Source organism: Vulpes vulpes, chromosome 1 (assembly GCF_048418805.1).
Source record: "Vulpes vulpes isolate BD-2025 chromosome 1, VulVul3, whole genome shotgun sequence".
Classification (NCBI taxonomy): domain Eukaryota; kingdom Metazoa; phylum Chordata; class Mammalia; order Carnivora; family Canidae; genus Vulpes; species Vulpes vulpes.
The window spans coordinates 14,621,315-14,638,813 of NC_132780.1; the positions used below are offsets into that span (position 1 = coordinate 14,621,315).

Below are 17,499 nucleotides of genomic sequence, written 5' to 3' on the forward strand. Positions count from 1 at the left end.
TCCTTGTGGATCAGAAAAAGAATGTCAGGAGGAAGGGAGCTTAGAAGTACAGAGACCTGAGGCGGCTGATGTGGATGCTTCCTGTAGGAGACGAGGGCAAAACAGAAGGGGGAAATCCCTTGGGGCCTGGTTAGTGATGAGGGAAAAGGAAGGGCACACTTCAGGACACTATAAATAAAACGGAACCTCAAAATAGAAGAACCCATAAACCTTCCAGACGTTCAGCACCCCTCCTCTCACATGAAAACCAACCGGGAAAGAAACTGCCTCTCACTACAAGGACGGCAGAGGGCGCCCCTGAGCTACTATATAAACTATCACACCCGCCCCCAAAAATAAAAAACAAAAATAAACTATCACCCCCATACACCCACCCACACCACACTCCCCCGTGTGTAAAATGCTACTAAGTAGCGGTCTTTGCTTGCGCAGGTGCGCTCACACACCCCAGAAATGAACCAGGGGGAGTGAAATATACTCACATTAAGTAGAGATAGGAAAAGCATCTTGAATCAGAAATTCAGAAAGTACTAAAGAGAGTTTTAAAAAATAGGGGAAAAAATGGAACAATACTGAGCTGAAGCCGGAAATGAAGAGAAAAATTTGTAAGTGTCCAAAGTGAAAACTAAATTAAAATGTGGCCAAGGGACAGTAGTTCTAAGTGCAGACTGGAGAACTGGAGAAGGGGCATTTAAGAAAGGCACTTCGATATCCAGGAGGATGAAAACAAGATAAAAATATAAAAGGAGATATAGAGGCTGTGATCGAAGTAAAGTAACTTACACCACATATATAATTAATGCACGTCCCTGAAAAAGAATAACAAGACAAAGGAAGAAAAATAGAATTTGTGATATAATCAAAGAAAACTATGCAAAAATAAAAGAAGATCGGAATCTACACAGTAAAAGGATCCACCATGGGCGCCTGAGCCTCAAATGAACAGTGGTTCTAGGATCTCAGAATCTGTATTCATTCTGAACAATGACAGTTATACCTAAAATTTAATAGGAAAGAATTTAACTTAGGGTTATTTCCCGACCATCACAGCCAATGTCACATACAACCATGAACGCCTGAAAACTCTCCTTTAAGATCAGGAAGAAAGCAAGGATCCCATTCTCACCACTTTTTTTTAAAGATTTTATTTATTTATTCATGAGAGACACACAGAGAGAAAGGCAGAGACACAGGCAGAGGGAGAAGCAGGTTCCACGTAGGGAGCCCAACGTGGGACTCGATCCCGGATTCCGGGATCATGGCCTGAGGCGAAGGCAGAGGCTCAACCACTGAGCCACCCGGGCGCCCCATTCTCACCACTTCTTATATTCAACATAGTACTGGAAGGCCTAGGTAAGAAAAAAGAAGCAAAAGACATCCGAATTGGAAAGGGAGAAGTAAAATTATCTCCATTCACAGACAACATGATCATATATGTAGAAAACCCTAAAGATCACACACACACACACACACACACACACACACACACACACTGGTTGGAACCAATAAATAAATGCAGCAAAGTAGCAGGATATGAAATTCACACAAAATTCAATTACAGGGATGCCTGGATGCCTGGGAGGCTCAGCAGTTGAGTGTCTGCTGATCCTGGAGCCCTGGGATCAAGTCCCACATCGGGCTCCCTGTGAGGAGCCTCCTCCTCCCTCTGTCTATGTCTCTGCCTCTCTCTGTGTGTCTCTCATGAATAAATAAATAGAATCTTAAAAAAAAAACCCAAAACAAAATTCAGTTACATTTCTCTATGTTAACAATGAATAATCTGAAAAAAATTAGGAAAACAAATCCATCTACAATAGCATCAAGAAGAATAAAATACTTAGGAATAAAGCCAACCAAGGAGGTGAAAGTTCTGAACACTGAAAACCATAAAGTGTTGCTGGAAGAAATTCAAGACAATGACTAGTAAATGAAATGATATTCTATGTTCATGGATTGAAGATTTGATGTTGTCAAGATGTCAATATGGCCCCCAAATGATTTACAGATTCAATTCAATACCTACCAAAATCCCAATGATAGATATAGATATAGATATAGATATAGATATAGATATAGATATAGATATCTGTATTTTACAGAAATACAAAAGAGCTATCCTCAAATTCATATGGAATTTCAAGGGACCCTGAATAGCCAAAATATTCTTGAAAAAAAAGGAGACAAAGTTAGAGGTCTCACACTTCCTGATTTCAAAAGCTTCAGTCATCAAAACAGTGTGATACTGACATAAAGACAGACGTAGACAAATGGAATAGAATAAATGGAAATTTTCTAAAGGGTACTTTTCCCAGATTCCAATTTTGATGTGGTTCAACATTCATAACTACATTTGTGTTGTTCAAACTGCTGATGGCTTCAGAGCATGTAACGATGCCCTGCACATTTTGCACATAGCTTTATTTTATTTTTTAGAAAGATTTTATTTATTTATTCATGAGACACATTGAGAGAGAGAGAGAGAGAGAGACAGAGGCAGAGACACAGGCAGAGGGAGAAGCAGGCTCCATGCAGGGAGCCCGACGTGGGCCTTGATCCCAGGTCCCCAGGATCAGGCCCTCGCCCAAAGCTGGCGCTAAACCGCTGAGCCACCCGGGCTGTCCTGCACATAGCTTTAAATATGAGCCTCTGCAGAACCGAGAACATCTCTATGGTACTGCACAGGAAATAGTAGGTGCCCCAAGGAGGAAGTCAGTTCTGTAGAATGATCCTACCACAAGATGCTCTTTCAATCCAAGGAAGTGGAATGTGTTCCAGGAGTCATGATGGGGAGCTGCTTACAGAAGTCTGTTTTGCTGTCATCATGGTAGCACAATTGGAGCTGGTTATATGGCTGGCTGGCTACCCTATATTTGTCAGCTTCTTCTGCAGTTAGATGGAGCCATGTAATAGCATTCTTTAAGCAGCTGTTTACCCATGACCAGGGTATCTGATGATGAGATGAATTTAGAAGAACAGCTGCCAAAGGAGTCACCACTTGACTGACATGGTAATACATCATGGGCACTCTTAGCAGCCTTTTTTTTTTTTTTGCTGTTCCTTTTATTTTATTTATTTATTTAAATTTACTTATGATAGTCACACACACACACACACAGAGAGAGAGAGAGAGAGAGAGAGAGAGAGGCAGAGACATAGGCAGAGGGAGAAGCAGGCTCCATGCACTGGGAGCCTGACGTGGGATTCGATCCAGGGTCTCCAGGATTGCGCCCTGGGCCAAAGGCAGGCACTAAACCGCTGCGCCACCCAGGGATCCCTTTGCTGCTCCTTTAGAGAAATGAATAGGATTGTAACAACAATCTTTCAAATCTTTCTCTGGTGCCACTCGTCTCTGCAATTCCCAAGGGATAGAGCATTTCTCTGTGTGTACCTTCTAATCAAAGACTAGCAACAATGACCACTGATGTAATGTTTGATAGTCCAAGGGTGAGGGAACCAATGTGAATAATAGTAAACCTTTCTGAAAAATCTATTCAAACCATATAACTCTCAGGACCTGGGGAAATAATTGTAAGGTGTGTGTTTGGTATCGTTCTGAGCCAAGAGCAAAGTGAACTTAAGTGAGGACTCTGTCTCATGTTCCTGGAAACTTCCACTCGAATTACTGGATCCCAGTGGTGGTCTGAGTCCTTGAAAATTAATCTTCACTCAAAACCAGTATTCAGGAGACCCTGGAAGGTTTATATATTTCCCTCGGTCCTGGACACTAAACACTGTGCCCCATTAGGGAAGTCTACCAAGAAGGCTGAAAGCGTGTACCTGTGGCATTACAGCAGTGTATGGCTTCATGGTTGTCCAGCCTCCTAATTGTTCAAGGGGGGTCAACTCTGTGAACTGATTGATGCCTGGAAATTTGGTAGAAGGCTGGCTCTTTGGCTCTTCCATGTAATGAACAGCAAGCGTTCAGTTGATTTTCTTTCTGAAAAACCTGTGATCCATTTGTCACCACTGGATGTCTCTCTGGTCAACCCTTCTCTAGGATCTGATTAGTAATCCCTGGTGCCTGGTATAGTAACCACGACCACTTTAAAGTTTAAGGATTAATTGCTACCACCTGGGCTTGGTCACAGCCTGTCCCACAGCTCTCCTGAGACCAGTAAGCCCATTTCAAAGACAGTCCTTTCTGCCAGTATTCAAAGACTAGAAAGATAAGTCAAAAACATTCTTTTTTAGATTTCCTATTTCTCATAAAAGATTACAATGAGTCTTCTGGGTTCACAAAGACAGTGCTTCCAAAATTTTTAGGGGGCGCCGTGATCTAAGAATACATTTGAAAATATGATTTGGTGCATATGTATGTGCATTTTTTATTGAATTATATTGACTTGCACCACTGCATTAGTTTCAGGTGTGAAATGTAATGATTTGACATTTGTTCATTGCCATAGAAAATGACAAAAAAAATTTTTTTCTTGTGATGAGAACTTTGAAGATTCACTCTTCTAGCAACCTTCAAAAATGCACTACAACACCATCAACTATAGTCACCATGCTGCACATCACATTCCCGTGACCTATCCACGTACTCTGTGTGTATAGGCATCTATATCTATGTATAAAATCAGCATAAAATATTAGAAATAGTACATTGGATACATGCTATACTCTGTGACTTCCCCTCCAATTCTACAGCATTTTAAATTAATTAATTAATTTAAAAAGATTTTATTTATTTATTTGAGAGAAAGAGCATGAGAGAGCACAAGCAGGGGAGCAGGTTCCTGCTAAGCAGGGATCCCAGATGTGGCACTCTATCCCAGGACCCCGGGATCACGACGCAGAAAATCAGGAGTCAGGAGCTTTGATGCTTCACAGGTCAGTATTTCCTCTGCAGCTGAGGAGATGAAGGCAGACGCTTAACCGACTGAGCCATCCAGGCACCCCAATATTTTTAATTTAAGCCCCACTGAATCGATAACAGTGACTCCACAGCTTAAAAAAAACTCTCCTAAAGATGTTTTCTAACTCGGTATGGATGAATTTGAGGGTGAAGGTTTTTAAATATTTTACATATCCCAAGAGTTATGTAGGCTTTTGATACAATTATCTGTTTCAGGCTTTTTAAAGCCTAAATGCAGCTGGGGATAATGGATCTAGGTTTAATGTAGATTTGCATTAGCCAATCCAGGAAATTGTTGAAAAAGCAACTGGCTGCCTTTCATGGCACACTAAATAAGGAATATCTGGGTGATTCGTTTGACCATTAGAGGCAAATTGCAGCTATGGAAAGATTTTAATATTTTCTTAGGATCCTGTATGCTTACATAGGAATAGATAAAAGAAAAAAATTCATGAGCTTATCTCCTAAATGTCTCCTAAAAAGCCTGCAAAAAGCAGGCAGACCTATTATAAAGAAGTATCCGAACAGGCAAGGATCTGAAAATTAATCAAGAACTGTTGTTGTTTTTTAAATTTAAGCACATCTATTTTCCTTATGAGGGACAATGATGAAGAATGACAAACCAGATGAAGGGAACAGGAGCACTGCTTCCAGATACCCTGGAAGAGGCAGGGAAGACAAAGGGTAAAGACACAGTGGACCCTCACCATCCTTCCTACTGTGAGCTCTAGGGCTTTGGGCAAGTTATTTAATTTGATTTCTGTTAAGCCTTGATTTCTTCTTCCATAAAGGGAAGAATAAAGTAAGGCAAATTTGCAAGCTTGTTATGAGGATTTGGGGAAACTTTGTATGGAATCTAATAGTTACACTGACTAGCATATAATAGGTTCATAATAAATAAAATAATCTTTTCTCTCCTGAGATCTCTTGTTTGTGTTAGGGGCAGGATGGAAGGGGGAAGGGAAGATTCTATGGATCTTCAACCACAGGTGGGTGGCCCTAAGTGAAATGACAGTCATTGCAAAGGGCCATTTCATGGAAATCAGAAAGTCAGCTCAGAGGCCATTAATTATTTCAGGGCAAAGGCTACTCCTAGGTGGGGCATTTTGTGTGTATTTGCAGTTGTCAGAAGACTGCCAATAGGAACAATAAGTCATATGAAAGAATGGTCTGGGAGGAATAAGGGAATCTTTCAAGATATACAATGTTTGCTTTGGTGTAGCCAACGAGAAGCCATATAGTGTTAATATTCAGGCAAGTTCATGGAAAACAAGTAAAGGAGACTCTTGCTTTGGGAGAGGATGAGTAATAAATGTATGAGCACTTGCCCATGGTTGAGATACACCATCTTCTGACAGGTCTATTTTCTGCATCCCAGGATAGAATTAAATTTTATAAATCTTAGTATCTTTTTTTTACACTATTAATTTTTAAAAATCATGGAGAGATTACTAATCTATTTCCAAAGCTTTATATCACCCCAAATAGAACCGGTACCCATTATGCAGTGACTCCCCAGTTCCTCCCTCCTGCCAGACCTTGGTAACATCTTACCTACTTCCTGTCTCTATGAGCTTGCCTCTTCTATATATTTCATATAAATGGAACCACACAGCATTTTTTTTCTTTGTATCTGGCTTATTTCACTTAGTATAATGTTTTCAGGATTCATCCATGTTGTGAAATGTATCAATTTAATTACTTTTTTATGGCTGAATAATATTCCACCATCAAGATACACCATATTTTGTTCATCCGCTCATCTGTTGATGGACACTTGGTTGCTTCCCCTTATTGGCCACTGGACTAATGCTGAAAGGAATATCAGCATAGAAATATTTGTTCAAGTCCCTACTTTAAATTCGTTTGGGAATATCCATCCCCAGGGGTGGAATTCCTGGGTCACATGATACATTATGTTTTATTTTTTAATCTTATTACCTTTTTATATACTCAAAGTCATGGCCATGGGACCTGGTAAATTAGTTAACCCACTTGACTCATAGTTTCTGAAAATGGTGACATTCATATTTACCTCTTAGGTCGTGGTAAGATTAATAATGATGTGAATAAAGCACACAGCATAGTGTCTGTCCCAAGTGTTCAATAAACTGTAACCAAGGAGATGTGGATGGTTCCAGAAAACTATGTCCCACCCCTTGGGGTAAACTGGCACATGCTGTACCATGGCACCAACTCTCTTCATCTTGTCACCTGGGTCCATGCGGTTCCCCCCTAAACTGCTTTGAGCCTCATTTTGTCACTTCATCTTGTCAACACCTATTTTCCTATCTCGGTTATCAATCTTTTTGTTTTTTTTTTAAATTCTATATTAATAGACTTTACTTTTTTAGATCAGTTTTAGGTTATAGAAAAATTGAGCAGAAGACACAGAGAGTTCCTAAATCCCTCCACCCCCACACAGGTACCACACAGGTCGAGCCTCCTGCTCAAACCAACACCACCCCCTAACAGAGTGGGACATTGGATATAATCAAAGGACCTATACTGACACCTCATTATCACCCAAAGTCCATAGAATTTTTTTTAAGGGCCTAATTTTACCCAGTTAGCAGGTATAAGTGCTGAGGCTAGAATATAGGTTTCCATATCAAAACCTCATCATCCATAATCAATGGCCAAAACCCAAAGTTATTTACAGCCAAATCACCTTCAACTCATATCTCAGAAAATAAAACCTTATAAAGAGGGTCCTACTTTCTCCTTTCATAAAAGAAACTGGAGATTACTTCACAAAAGAAACTGAATTTCCCATGGGAACAATTAGATCTTTACATGCCCCTCCCAGAAAACCTCACCATCAGTCACAATATTTCCAAATCTTGTCCTTGTTATAATGCTGGGTCAGCGAACACCATTTTTTCCCAAACGCGTCCCCATCTTCAGTACAGTCCCGGTAGATCATGTGTCTGTACCAGAAGGGAAACACACATTTTGCAAAGTCTACAGAGAAGAGACACAATCAGAATAGGAAATCTATTTTGTACCTCCTCTTTGCCCTCTCTCTCATGCACACACGTGTGCATGCACACACACACACCCACCATCCCACTCAGCCCCATCTACTCAGCAATATTGGGGTGGAATTGAGGTTTAGCTAAATGTTTTCTTTTCAAGGTCACGTGGTTGAAGCTCTCATAATACGTCTTTGGAGCAATGTGATTTTCGTACTGTCCGAGACCTGCACAAAACTCATTTTCACAATTTAATTGACTGTGGATTTCCTTTTTAGAGCCCTCTTGTAGGCAGGTCTCATTGAACCACACAGCCCTGGTGACAAAGATCACCAATCAATCACCCTGAGGTGTTCAAGGCAAGACACTCACCTTCTTCAGAGCAATATTTCCAGTATCCTTGGTAAGTCTCATTTAGGGAGCACCACTTGTGTTTTGTCTTTAACTTCATGCAGTCATAGAACACTTCATTTCTATAGTAGAATGGAAAGAAACACTTGCCATCTAGAGAAAACAAAAATGCTTGGTCCTTCTCTGGGAGTGTTAGTTGAGATGTTACAAAGTTACTTTTGCCCCCACCTGGTTGCCCAGAAATGAGAGCCAGGGTCTGGGGTTCTGTTCAACATTATTGGGTCACATGACTGCAGAGCTGTTGGACCTCTACTAATAAAGATTTCTTATTTCCAACCCTTCTCTATGTCGCACTTTTTTGCATGGTATAAGCACTCTTGATATTTTGCTTAACATTTGGCCCCAGTTCCAGAAACCTATCCTAAGCTTAGAAACATAAATGTGAGACTTCTTAAGCAATTTCCCCTTCATTTCTTTTCTTTATCTTCTTACACACACACACACACACACACACACACACACATACACTGTATATAGCTTGGTTTGTATCTATCCACAGTTTTCTCCATGCACACCTGGACATTATATATACATATTCATATATCCATACAATATACATATAACTGTATATTTTATACATGTAGGGGCATACATGCACAGATTTTTTGCTACCTCCTGAAATGAATCATACTTTATATCGATAACTTGTTTCTAACTTAGGCATATCACAAAAATCCTTTCCAAGGTATCTTTTTTTTTTTTTTTTTTTTTTTTTGCCCTCCTGGCCTTCATTTAAAATAGCATTCAGAACTTTCTCTAGTTTTGAATTTTTGTTTTTTTTAATCTACAAATCTTTTTAAAAATGTTTTCCTATTATTTATTTATTTATTTATTTATTTATTTATTTATTTATGATAGTCACACAAGAGAGAGAGAGGCAGAGACACAGGCAGAGGGAGAAACAGGTTCCATGCACTGGGAGGCTGATGTGGGATTCGATCCCGGGTCTCCAGGATCGCGCCCTGGGCCAAAGGCAGGCACTAAACCGCTGCGCCACCCAGGGATCCCAAGTTTTGAATTTTTGAATTCATCATCTTTCTCTTTCACTTATATTCTTACTCAGTGAATGACATCTCATCTACCCACTTAGGCCAGAAAGTTTATCCAATGTATGCTTTTAACCTTTGGAGCTCTCACTCCTTTTTAATGCAAATTCATATTCTGTGATATGGGTTTTGCTAAATTTATTCAATATTTCCCTTATTCAGATTATTTTCCTTCTGTATGTAAAGCTGAAGCCACTTTCCATGTATGCAAATCCTTACGTACTAAACCATTTATTTCTATAGAATGAAATCCCAAAAGCATGATTATTAGGTTAAAGCACACATGAACTGTTAACATTGCTGGGTATTGTTTTCTCAGAAGACAATGGCAATTCATCTTTCCTACCAATGTGCTCTTTTACCTGGATTTTCATCACCATGAAATTTCAAATGCTTTTGCACAATTTGAAAATGTTTACCTTTATTTTTATTTTATTTTTTTAAAGATTTATTTTTATTTATTTATGATAGACAGAGAGAGAGAGAGAGAGAGAGAGAGAGAGAGAGAGAGGCAGAGACACAGGCAGAGGGAGAAGCAGGCTCCATGCAGAGAGCCTGATGTGGGACTTGATCCCGGGACCCCAGTATCACGCCCTGGGCCAAAGACAGGCACTAAACTGCTGAACCACCCAAGGATCCCAGATGTTTACCTTTAAAACAGATTGTTCCGGTCTTGCTTTAAAATAGATGATGCAGAGTAAAATGAGCAGGGTCTGAAGCCAGCAAGCATCAGAAAAAATTACTTACTATTATTTGATGCATTTTTGGCTGATACCATGCTATTTGTTATTACTATTGTGATTTGTTTAAATATCTGATAATACAAGGTGTTTCTCCAGAACACTTTTGTTTGTAATATTCCTAATTACTATTGGACATTTTTCCTATGTGAATTTTAAAATCAGGTATTTTCTGTTATATTGGCTAAAATTGAAAAGTAGTGCCAGCGAAGTGCCAGTAAAGGTCAGGGTAACTCTATTTCTCATATTTCTTCTCTCTAAATTTCTCATTTACTTTTATCAATTTTTTTACAGATTTTATTTATTTATTCATGAGAGAGACAGAGGCAGAGACATAGGCAGAGGGAGAAGCAGGCTCCATGCAGGGAGCCCGATGTGGGACTCCATCCTGGGTCTCCAGGATCATGCCCTGGGCTGAAGTCAGGCACTAAACCGCTGAGCCACCCAGGCTGCCCTATCAAATTTTATGAAAAGAGAAAAGTAATTTTATCAAGAAAAATCCCACTGATCTCCCCATTTTTACACAATTAAAAGAAAATTTATTTAATATCAAAAGTTTCTAATCAACTTACCTTTGATTTCTGGGAGGTGAGTTATAGTTTCTGAAAAAGAAAATTTGAAGCTGACATTTATCTTGCTATTCTTATGTCTTCCAACCGAGAACGTGGCATGATCTATTATTTAAAACTTGCTTTATGTTCCTCAATATGATTTTATCATTTACTCATTTAAGTCCTGAACATTTCTTGTTGATTTAACCCCAAAGTGTTCTATCATCTCTAGTGGGTTCTTGCCAGTATAGAGAAAAACAATTAACTACTGTATATCTATCTTATATCCAACCACTAAGCCAGATTCTCTTATTGAAGTTAGTAAACTTTATTAGTTTTCCTGGGAGTTTTAAAGTATGCAATCATACAATAATTGCACATCTTATTTTCTCTGGTTTGTGGATTAATTCCCTTTTTTAAAGGTTATTTATTTATTCATGAGAGACACAGAGAGAGAGGCAGAGACATAGGCAGAGGAAGAAGCAGGCTCCTTGTGGGGAGCCTGATGCGGGACTCAATCCCAGGACCCCAGGATCAAGGCCTGAGCCACAGGTAGTCACTCAACCACTGAGCCACTCAGGCATCCCAAATATATAGTTTTTTAGAAAAATATTTTATTTATTTACTTATATGAGAGAGAGGGCGGGACTGGGGGAAGAAGCAGGGGGAGAGGGACAAGCAGACTCCACAGTGAGCCCAGAAACTGATGCTGAGCGTGATCCCACAAGGCTGAGATCCTAACCTAAGTTGAAATCAAAAGCCAGATGCTTAACCTACTGAGCCACCCAGGAGCCCCTAAAATATATAGTTTCATAATACTGAAGGCATTAACAAAGATGGTCCTATAAGTATGAAAACATTTGCACTTCCTCTTTTGATGACAAAAAGCTTTTTCTTACTTCATTATGTTCTATAAGACTCTGTTTTTGCAAAAAAAGAAAATCACATTATGAAGTTGTATGGGATGATACATTTGGTCACTCGGAAATATTAACAGTAAAATTGACAGTAATATTATAATTGCTTTTTTCTTTTTCCTTAACTACTTTTAACATAGATTGTACTTTATGTTATATACAAGGACATAAAATAGTAGTTTCTCATGAAAAATATAATTTCTTGCTAGGAAAAGAAGCATATTACTGAACAACTTTACATTTTATGGCCAAATTTAAAAAGAAATTCTAATAAAATAATTTTTATCAACTTACCTGCAGCTGGTAGATCATCATCTGAAAGACACAATTTTATTTTATTTCATTTTTAAAGATTTTATTTATTTACTTGACAGAGAGAAAGAGCACAAGTAGGCAGAGTGGCAGGAAGGGGGAGAGGGAGAAGCAGACTCCCCGCTGAGCGGGGACCCCCGATATGGGATTCCATCCCAGGCCCTGGGATCATGACCTGAGCAGAAGGCAGACAGATGCTTAACTGACTAAGCCACTTAGGTACCCCTATTTTTATTTTATTTTTTAAGATTTTATTTACTTATTCACAACACACACACACACACACACACACACACACACACAGGCACAGACACAAGCAGAGGGAGAAGCAGGCTCCATGCAGAGAGCCTGACGTGGGATTCGATCCCAGGGCTCCAGGATCACGCTTTGGGCTGAAGGCGGCGCTAAACCGCTGAGCCCCCCGGCCGCCTTATTTATTTTTAAAAAGTAATCTCTATACCCATCATGGGACTTGAACTTAAAACCCGCAGATCAAGAGTTGCATACTCTACGGACTGAGCCAGTCAGGTGCCCCCAAAGACATTACAATTTTTAGCAAATATTTATTTCACTAGGTTTAGCTTTTAAAATAAAATAAAATAAAATAAAATAAAATATTTTACTAAATTGTAGTCCAGTAAGGATAATATTTTGAAGGGGATGCATCAAAACTTCAGTGGTGCTTATTTTCAGTGGTATAATTGTGGGTGATTTTTTGTTTTTCCTTTTGCTTTAACTGCACTTTCTGGAGCTCCTGGCTGGCTCAGTCAATGAAACGTGCGACTCTTGATCTAAGGTTTGGAGTTTTGAGCCCCATGTTGAGGGTCGATATTACTTGAAAACAAAATCTTAAAACACACACACACACACACATACACACATCCCTGTATTTTCCAAATAGCGTTAATGATCAGGAACAATAAAAATGATCTCTAAAACAAAACAAAGCAAAAATCAGTAGACAAAAACAAATGACTTACTTTTTCCATAACTTCCTACAAAATAAGCTACAATATAGTAGGGGAACTGTGTTCTACAACCTCAGCATTCTTTTCTGTTTTGTTTTTGCTTTATTCTGTTTCTTTTTAGTACTATCTGAAAGGCACAACCTGAAGGAAACATTTACTTATTTGTCTTTCGCTTTTAAAATAAGATCAAATTGCTTTTAGCATCCGATAAAAAAGGGTCTTGGGGCATCTGGGTGGCTCAGATGGTTAAGCATCTGCCTTTGGTTCTGGTCATGATCCTGGGATCCTGGGATCGAGGCCCACTTTGGGCTCCCATTTCAGTGGGGAGTCTGCTTCTTCCTCTTCCTCTGCCCTTTCCACTGCTTGTACTCTCTCTCTCTCTCTGTGTGTCTCAAATGAATAAAAAAAAAAAAAAGTCTTTGCAGTTCCGTGTTACAGGTTTGTTGTGAGGAATAAATGAAATCATACATCAGGGCTCTGCACCATAGGTGGCACATGGCAAGCACGTATCTCATGGTAACTATTTTATTGCAATGATAAAAGATTTCTCTCCTTAAAATAATTATTATTATTTTCTCCTTGATGAGATGGAAAACTCATTCAAGTTTGCAGTTGATTTTCACAAACAATAGAGAACTTATATTCACTAAAATTGGCTCCGGGATTCATGTTTAGGAGACTCTGGTATCTCACAAGTATTGAAATTACAAGAAATCTCACAGAAAGTGCTAAGGCATCACATAATAAACCGATTGCCCATTGTTCGCAGATCTTCAACTGCTCTTCTCTGAGACTGGAAGAGAGACAGGATCTCAATGGGTGTGTTTTGGCCTGTAAATGTTGAACTGGCAACCTGTACAAAATATGAATTTTTTTTTCTGGGAGTAGGAAATACGACATAAAGAAGGCATTTAGAAATGACTTACTTTTTTCACACTTACAAGTATGAAGGATTCCAGTTGGAGGACACATTCAGAATATAAATTGACAGTACAGAGATGTGGCTCAAGAAATAAGCTTTCTTTCTCAGAATCTTTAACTCACTTGTCCTTAGGCTGCTGTGTGACTTTTGGCCCATGACTTAACCCCTCTGTGCCTCCAATTCTCTTCTACAAAACGAGGGCAATAATGGTACCTACCTAATGGGATTGTCATGAGAAACATGTGTATTATGCATATCAAGTACTTAGCTTAACACCAGAAATTGTGTCTGCCATCCACAGGGGCGAGGCATGGGCAAGTCTTTTGAGTATGTGAGAATGTTTCCATAACACAATGGGTTAAATGCTTTAAAAAGAAAACCTAAACTAACCATAACAGCAAAGAATTACAGAGCACTCGTGCTCGGAATGTAAAACAGTGCAGCTGCTGTGGAAAAAAACAGTACGGAGTTTGCTCAAAAAATTAAAAATAGAACTACCATGTGATCCAGTAATCCCACTTTTGGGTATTTATCCAAAAGGATTGAAATTAGGATCTTGAAGAGATATCTGTACTCTCATGCTCACTGCTGTATTAATCTCAATAGCCAAGATGTGGGAACATCATAAATGTCCATCCACGCATGAATGGATAAGGAGAATGTGGTATATACATGCCCTGGAAATTTATTGAAGAGAAATAAATTCATTAAATAAATACAATTAAATTGCATTAAAAGAGAAGGAACTCCTGCCATAGGCGACAATATGGATGGGCCTGGAGGACAACAGGCTAAGTGAAATAAGCCGGATGCAGAGAAACAGATATTGGATGATTCCACTTCAGCTGAGGTATCTCAAATAAAATAATCAGACTCACTCTGTGACTATTAACTGCTAAATCCAAGCCTGTATCCTGCTTCTCCAATACCTGCAGGTGGTAGCTGTGATAATGACATGACAACCTCACCCATGCTGGCTGGCATCCTCCCAGCATCTCTGGGGGTGGGGGCAGCAAGAATCATTCTTCTCCTGTGCTGGGTATGGGAACTCAGAGCCTTGCCTGAGGTCACAGATGGAGCTTGGGTTGGAGCCAGAGAGGCCAAGAGGGGGCTGGACTTTGGAGCCCCTGCTGGAGGGAGGTGGGATAGCGGTGATCCATGGCTGGGAAGGTGTGCTCAGCTCTCCACTAGTAGGGACCACTGAGTCCCCTCACTCCCCCACCCCCACTCCATAAAATAATAAAGGCTCTTGCAGTGCAAGATTCATATTTTAGCACAAGCCTTTGCTGAAATTTAGCTATCCGCCAACGGGCAGTTCATCCCCCCAGAAATGGTCACAGGCAGCAGGTGACAACTCCAGAACTTTGGGTTCACGCTGCATGTCAGGGGCTGCCTGCCTGGATGGTCCTCCTTGCAAGGGAGGCCACTGTCATGTAATCCTTCAGTGTGTTTCTATAGCTTGTAACCGTGGAGAAATTACATTTCGTACACAGCAAATGTCTAGTCCTGAAACGAGATCATTCAACCGGGCCCTCTGTGAAGCCTTGCCAGATCGGTCGCATCTCTAGTGTCACTTGAAGCATGTCAGCGGTTGAGCTCGCATGGCTCATCTGTCTCCTCTCTGTCTTCCCACCAGCCAGTGGACTCATGATTGGAGGTACTCCTGCCACATAATCTCTGCATCACATGGGCCTGGCGGGATCCAAACCTCCCATCTCATGGCTTCTAAAATGCTAAAATGCAATGCTTCTCAGTTCTGTCTCCAGGATGAGGATGTCCCTTATTCTTGATGGCTATTTTATTGCCTGTAGGCTGGGTTGCTGTGGGGACTCGGTAGTTAATGCCTGTACTATGACAGTAGCCAAAGGCCAACATCAGCACTTGTGGTATGCATGTCAGTGGCTCAAAAGAAACCCCCAGAGACAACAATGGGGCCATCTTAACCTCTGGGAAGCAGACACTTGTGTGTGGAGATGGACAGCATGAATAAGTAACATCTGCAAAGACTCAGAAGTGCACTTAGCACCAAGTAAATGCAAAGACCAGCTAACGTGCCTCGGACTGGGGAATCTTCATTCACCAAGACTCTGGGCACCATTGAGATAGTGTCACATGGGAAAATACGACATCAGTAATTCAGGAGGCCAGGCACTAAAAGTGGAGAAATTTTAGGAACATCTTAACCAGCTTCTTGCATTTATATTTTCTTTTCTATGTTCGTACAAGTGATATCTCATGAAAGAATCAACGTCTGAGACAAAAGCGTTATTTTTACATAAGCATAAAACAAATATTCTAACAGATAAGAAAGCAGTGGTCACCATCGCTTTGCAAAATTTTTGCAAAAAAAATTGTTTTCACAGCTATGTGCGATCCCCATCAAATATGTAAGAAATGCCTCTGTGATGAACTCCCTTCTTGTGTTGTCATTTACAATCATTGAAGGCCCTTCGATTTTGGTTAAGGAATAAAACAGACTTTCCAAAATTCAGTTCCATTTTCGAAGACTCAAACAAGGCATTTAAAATATAGTAGGGTGAGAGAGACACAGTTATCAGGTAACACGACTCTTTCAACAGGATTTTCCAAACTGCATTCTTTTTCTTTCATTTTTATTAGTCAAACCTTCTTATTCTTTTTTTTTTTTTTTGAGTTTTTAAAGCCTAGCAGTGGCTCATGTCTCTTAGAAATACTTGAAAAATAGAGAGAGTACATTTTTCTTTCTCAGGGTACGTGAAGTTAGGATGGCTCTTACCCTCTCCATGGCATCTCAAGTCTGATTACATATGTTAGGAGATGTGCAAGACTCGGTTTTTAAATGTCCACCCCCGACACTGTCACTGCTACTCACCTTCATATTCAGGACCAATCACACTATGAAGCCAACAGACCCAGAGCAATAGAAACTCCACATGCAGGGCCATGCTCCTCCCCTCAGGGACTGCTGGTTGACCAGCTCATCCTCAGGGATTTTATAGCCAACACCCCTGTCTCTTCCATGTCTCCTCCCTCCTCCTCCTTACCTTTCCTTCTCCCTCCTCCTCCCTCTCCTTTTCCCCTAGACTCCTCCTTCTCTCCTCCCCTTCCTTCTTGTAATGCCACTTCTCCTTTTCACTCCCTTATCCTTCCCCTGCTTTTTCTATCCCTCTTCCCTCTACCCTTGTCCTCCACGTCCTCTCCTTCCCTTCTCCTCCTTTCCTCTCTCTGCCCCAAAGCTAGACCACCTGCCTCACATCAGAAGAAATGCAGAAAAAGAACTATGCAAGGATTAGGTAAGTCACAGAAAGGAATTTCAGGTTGTTTCCACGATCATCAAGGATCCATGAGAGTATAGGTTTATCTATGTCTTGGTGCTTTTGGGTCTTTGAAAGTCCAGGGAGGCTGGTTGGAGATGCAGATTTGCTTCCAGATACAAGCATCCATGTGCAGGCTCTGTGGATCTCTGGTTTGGGCCTCAGCTCTCCAGAGACACATGGCAATCCACCCAGTGGACTGCAGGTGGCTTTGCAGTTCTGAGGAATAAGCAATGTCACATTATGGTTCCCTACATGTCACAACTCTGAGAAGTAAGACTGAATTCTGAAGTCTCTTGTAGTCTTCACTGATATACTTTAAGTTAAAAGTATGTCTATCATGTCTCCTTCATATTATTAGTAAGATGAGAATTTCCTTTGGAACAAACGATAAGGAAAGCCTTGGCCCCAAATTACAACCATCAAAGTGTCAACACCCATCAAATTGGAGGCTCTCAACTGTGGGACTTCTGCTCTGGGACAATATATTTTATTCTTATTTTTTC

At 40.2% G+C, this 17,499-nt stretch overlaps 1 protein-coding gene across 1 annotated transcript; it reads right to left on the minus strand.

The window, feature by feature from the left end:
• Positions 1–7,679: 7,679 nt before the first annotated feature.
• Positions 7,680–14,672, minus strand: BSPH1 (binder of sperm protein homolog 1). The gene is made up of 4 exons (XM_026014237.1): positions 14,669–14,672; positions 10,603–10,632; positions 8,206–8,337; positions 7,680–7,822 (listed from the first exon to the last, which is right to left on the minus strand). Exons 1-4 carry the CDS (start codon positions 14,670–14,672, stop codon positions 7,680–7,682), a joined length of 309 nt encoding a protein of 102 aa, XP_025870022.1.
• Between the last annotated feature and the right edge of the window lie 2,827 nt (positions 14,673–17,499).